This window comes from Pinus tabuliformis, chromosome 3_2, assembly GCF_031772625.1.
Source record: "Pinus tabuliformis cultivar Carrire ecotype Pingquan chromosome 3_2, CPIR1, whole genome shotgun sequence".
Classification (NCBI taxonomy): Eukaryota; Viridiplantae; Streptophyta; class Pinopsida; order Pinales; family Pinaceae; genus Pinus; species Pinus tabuliformis.
Window position 1 is genome coordinate 847,862,111 of NC_142302.1, and position 4,104 is coordinate 847,866,214.

Consider the following 4,104-nt stretch of genomic DNA (forward strand, 5'->3'; position numbering starts at 1 on the left):
TAATGATAGACTTTTCTCTAATATTTGTATTCAACAACGTGTGGCATCAGCCAGTGTCCACCGCTAGACTGAATTAGAAAGATTTGGAACATTTGACATCTCATATAAGTATTGGTGCTAGTGGATCTCAGGGATTTAGTAATTCATTCAATCAATTTTTGTAGTAGTTTTCCTTTTTGCTAATTTTTCATTTTTATTAAATACTAAATTATATTTTGGATCTTAGGGATTTTGTTATGCACTAGATTATCTAATAACCAGAAAAGCACTGAATGTGAAGCACAAATCCTAAATATAATAAGGATGATGAATTTCACAACTCTAAACAAATGGGAGATTTTAATTTCCAATAACTCCAAATGTTAACAATATAAAATATAACTTGAGTATAATAATATATTTGTATACTAGTTGCTCCCTCAATACTCATGGGACTATGGGTTTGAGTGGAGGGTCAAATCCTATTTTGATAAATATCTTAGCTAGGTAAAGATTGCATAAGCACAAATATGGATCAATTGTATGGAAGTGAAATGTATTTTCTTTTATAGTCATAAGTTATGCTAAAATTTTGTGAAAAAGTGATGTGGCTAGTGTATACTAATTTGGCACAGTCCAATCTCTGCTTTGAGCATCGTGATCTAGTAGAAGTTAATTTGTTTGGATGCATTGCACATACAATGTTTGCAATTCATATTAGACATTATCACAAAAACCCTTACTCTTGGATGCCATATTTGGAAGGACCCATTGATATATAAGGAACAATGCCATATATATCATTATCAAACAATTCTCTGACAAGTAACTACATATCCTCAAATTCATGCAATCATTAAATTAACCTTTGGAGCCTTCACTGATTCATTGCATATACCCTCACATCTGAACAAATGACTACATGTTTCCAAACCCTCCAAAATTTCTAAAGTATATGCCTCATTCTGTCTCTGATTCCACATTGTTGGTCAATTCAAACCCTGTAAGTTATTGAGGGGAATGCTTGTTATTTTTATCAGTTATTATTTTTTATTAGCAAGTTAATGGTCTATAAAATTTCAGGCTATTAGTCAGTCCTTAGAAAATTGGACTGTGATGTTGCATGATATTGTACTTCAAGCTCCTCATAAAATGTCTCTACTATGTAGGCCCTTTTTTCTCTCTCTTTGATGCCTTTCTCTTTTTAACACCTATGATTGATCAAGTAGGTATGGTTTTTTCCATTACTTTCAAGTTTTTAATACCCAAAGTTCTCTCTCTCTCTTCCCAAGTCATAACTTTCTCTTGTAACAGTTCTAGTTTCTTCTTCTTCTCACTGCATTGCTTTAAGGGATGTGGGTTTAATGCCAACTTTTATCCCTCTTCTCAAATATTTGGATCCACAACACATACACTTGGTAGCAGCTCTTGTGCATGTTCTTGAGGCTTTTATGGACTATAGTAATCCTGTTGCAACCTTCTTTAGGGATTTAGGAGGCTTGGATAACACCATAACACGCTTGAAGCTTGAAGTCTACCATTTTGAGGAGAGAGTAAGGAAGCAGAGTGGAGAATCACAATCAGGTTCCAAGGGAAAGTCTCCTCAAAAAAATGATGTTGGGTCAGAGGAAATGCAAATAGATCAACCTGACACATTGGTTCTTTATCATAGAAGACTTCTTATGAAGGCTTTGCTTTGGGCTATATCTCTTGGCACATATGCTCCTGGAAATATTGTATGGCTATATGGATCTGAAGAGAGTTCTTTGCCATTTTTCTTGTGAACTATATTCAGAAGATCAAAGGACTTTGGTGGTGGTGTCTTTTCACTTGCAGCTACAGTCATGAGTGATCTTATTCACAAATATCCAACTTGTTATTATGTTCTAAATGTTGCTGGTCTACCTAATTCTTTTTTGGATGCCATCATGGTTGGTTTCCTACCTTCTGCAAATGCAGTAGCATGTATACCACAATTCTTAGGTTCTTTGTGCCTTAATATCCTTTGTCTTCAAGCTATTAAAGATCGTGGTGCTCTAAGATGTTTTGTGAATTTTTTTATGGAAAAATCCTACTTATGGGCTTTGGCAGGTGACACTCCTGGCTCCTTATCATCTGCCTTGGATGAGCTGATGCGACATGCTACTTCTTTGAGGGGGCCTGAGGTGGATGTATTGATTGAAATCTTAAACACTATTGCAAAACTTGGATCTGGCACTGAAGTGTCTTCCCTGTTGCAAGAATCTACCAGCTCTTCTATGCATGTTCCCATTGAGACTGATTTAGAACAGAAAACAATTAGTTTAGTGGATGGAGATGAAACATTGAGGGAAACATATGAGCTGGGGGTTGATGCTTCTGCTGAAAATTTGTCTTCAAACATGGAATCCTTTCTCCCATATTTGATAAGAAATGCTACACATCTCTTAGAGAATATTATGCATAATACAGATACATGTGGGGTGTTTTTTGAGAAAAAGGGTATAGAGATTGTGTTGCAGTTGTTTGATTTATCCCTCTTACCATTTTCATTTGCAAGTGGTCAGAATATTGTTGTTACAATTAAGGATTTTTCACTGCAACACTCATCTCCTCTCACAAGGGTTGTTTGTACTACTCGGAGAGAACACACGAAAATTGCAATTGAATTCATGGATTTGTTGGTTGGAACAAAGCTAGAAGATATTGAGGTAGCACAACACATTAGAATTTTGAGATGCCTTTCAAGTCTAGATGGTGTTTTATCTTTTTCAACACATCTGCTGAAAAGCACAACAACAATGATGCCTGAAATTCATTTTGGGGATGTAGATATACTAAAGCATGTAGGGAAGGTGTACAAAGAAATAGTCTGCCAAATATCTCTTGTTAGTGATTCAAAAGTAGATGTGAAGAAAGAGGCTGAACAAGGACCTGCAACTAGAAATTTGGCACCAAATGCAGCAGGTATAGAAGCTGGCAGTGACAATAACACAGTTTCAGTTGTTTGGTATGTTAACCCAATGTCTATGAGGAATGGAATTGCTTCTCATTGGTCCATTGAACCTGAATATCTTTCTGTTATACAAACAAGACTTCATCTCCATAGAACAAGGGACCATGGTATTGAAGGGATTTCAAGAATGTGTCTTGGTCAGCTTGGGCGACATGAAGATGCATCAGAGGTTGACATTGGAGGTTCTGTAAGTGCAGGTGAAACATCTCAAGCCTAGGAAATTAAAAGGAAGTCACATGATCTCCTAGACTTTGAGATTATGAATAAGGTTGTGTCTACAATGTGATCATTCTATGTGACTCTTGTGAAGGTTTTGGTAGTGCCCAATCGACATCGTGATGATACATGATCACTTAGTGCAACAACCAAGAGTGTGGTGGTTTACGTTGCATCTGCCAGTCAGGAATAACCATTTTGTTTGGAACCTGCTCTTCTTGATAGTGATTAGAAGATGCATGGACCCTTGTCTCATATGGATAGACTTATGAGTGAGACAAAGAGATGACCTTCTAGAAGGGTAACCTTCTTTTCTCCCTGCTGTCTTTTTTGATCTAATTAGTTTGATGACAAATTATTCCCCATTTCATTTTTTCCTTTTTTAGTGATTTCCTTAGCATGTAAAGATGAAGGATGTTTGACAGAATGATATTTTTCTTAATGTAGGAGTCTGAAGAGCACTATCCATCTTCTCTTTTGCAATCAAGTATTATGTCTTGAAATATCAAAGATACATCCACTAAGACAACAAAGCAATCAGGTATTGTGTCTTGAAATATTAGAGATACTTCCACTGAAACATCATCTTTGATGCAAGGTAGTCAAGGTGCATTAGGACATTAACCTGTAATGGGTCGGCCACCTCACTTGACACATCAACATAATAGCCCAACTTCACAATCAAGGTTGAGAAAAGTTCAAGTTTCTGTCCCTAGCCATAACAATTTAAGTTCTGCCTTGCAATATTCATTCAATTTAACACATTGTGTTGGTCACCCTGTAGCCTCAGCAATTAAATCTAGGTTAGTAGGTACAAAAATTCCATTAGGAATGGTACCAAAATCTCAGGAAAATTCTAGATCTTCCATTAGCTCTGATCCTCTGAGCTTCGAATTCCTTTCACCTGTGACACC

At 36.4% G+C, this 4,104-nt stretch overlaps 1 protein-coding gene across 1 annotated transcript; it reads left to right on the plus strand.

The window, feature by feature from the left end:
- The first annotated feature begins 1,343 nt into the window (after nt 1-1,343).
- LOC149183325 (E3 ubiquitin-protein ligase UPL1-like) lies at nt 1,344-1,763 on the plus strand. The gene has a single exon (XM_089414912.1). It carries the CDS (start codon nt 1,344-1,346, stop codon nt 1,761-1,763), a length of 420 nt encoding a protein of 139 aa, XP_089271038.1.
- The last annotated feature ends 2,341 nt before the right edge of the window (nt 1,764-4,104 follow it).

Excerpts from the sequence above, each read along its gene's own strand:
- LOC149183325 (XM_089414912.1), top strand. The coding sequence starts at position 1,344 with ATGCCAACTTTTATCCCTCTTCTCAAATATTTGGATCCACAACACATA.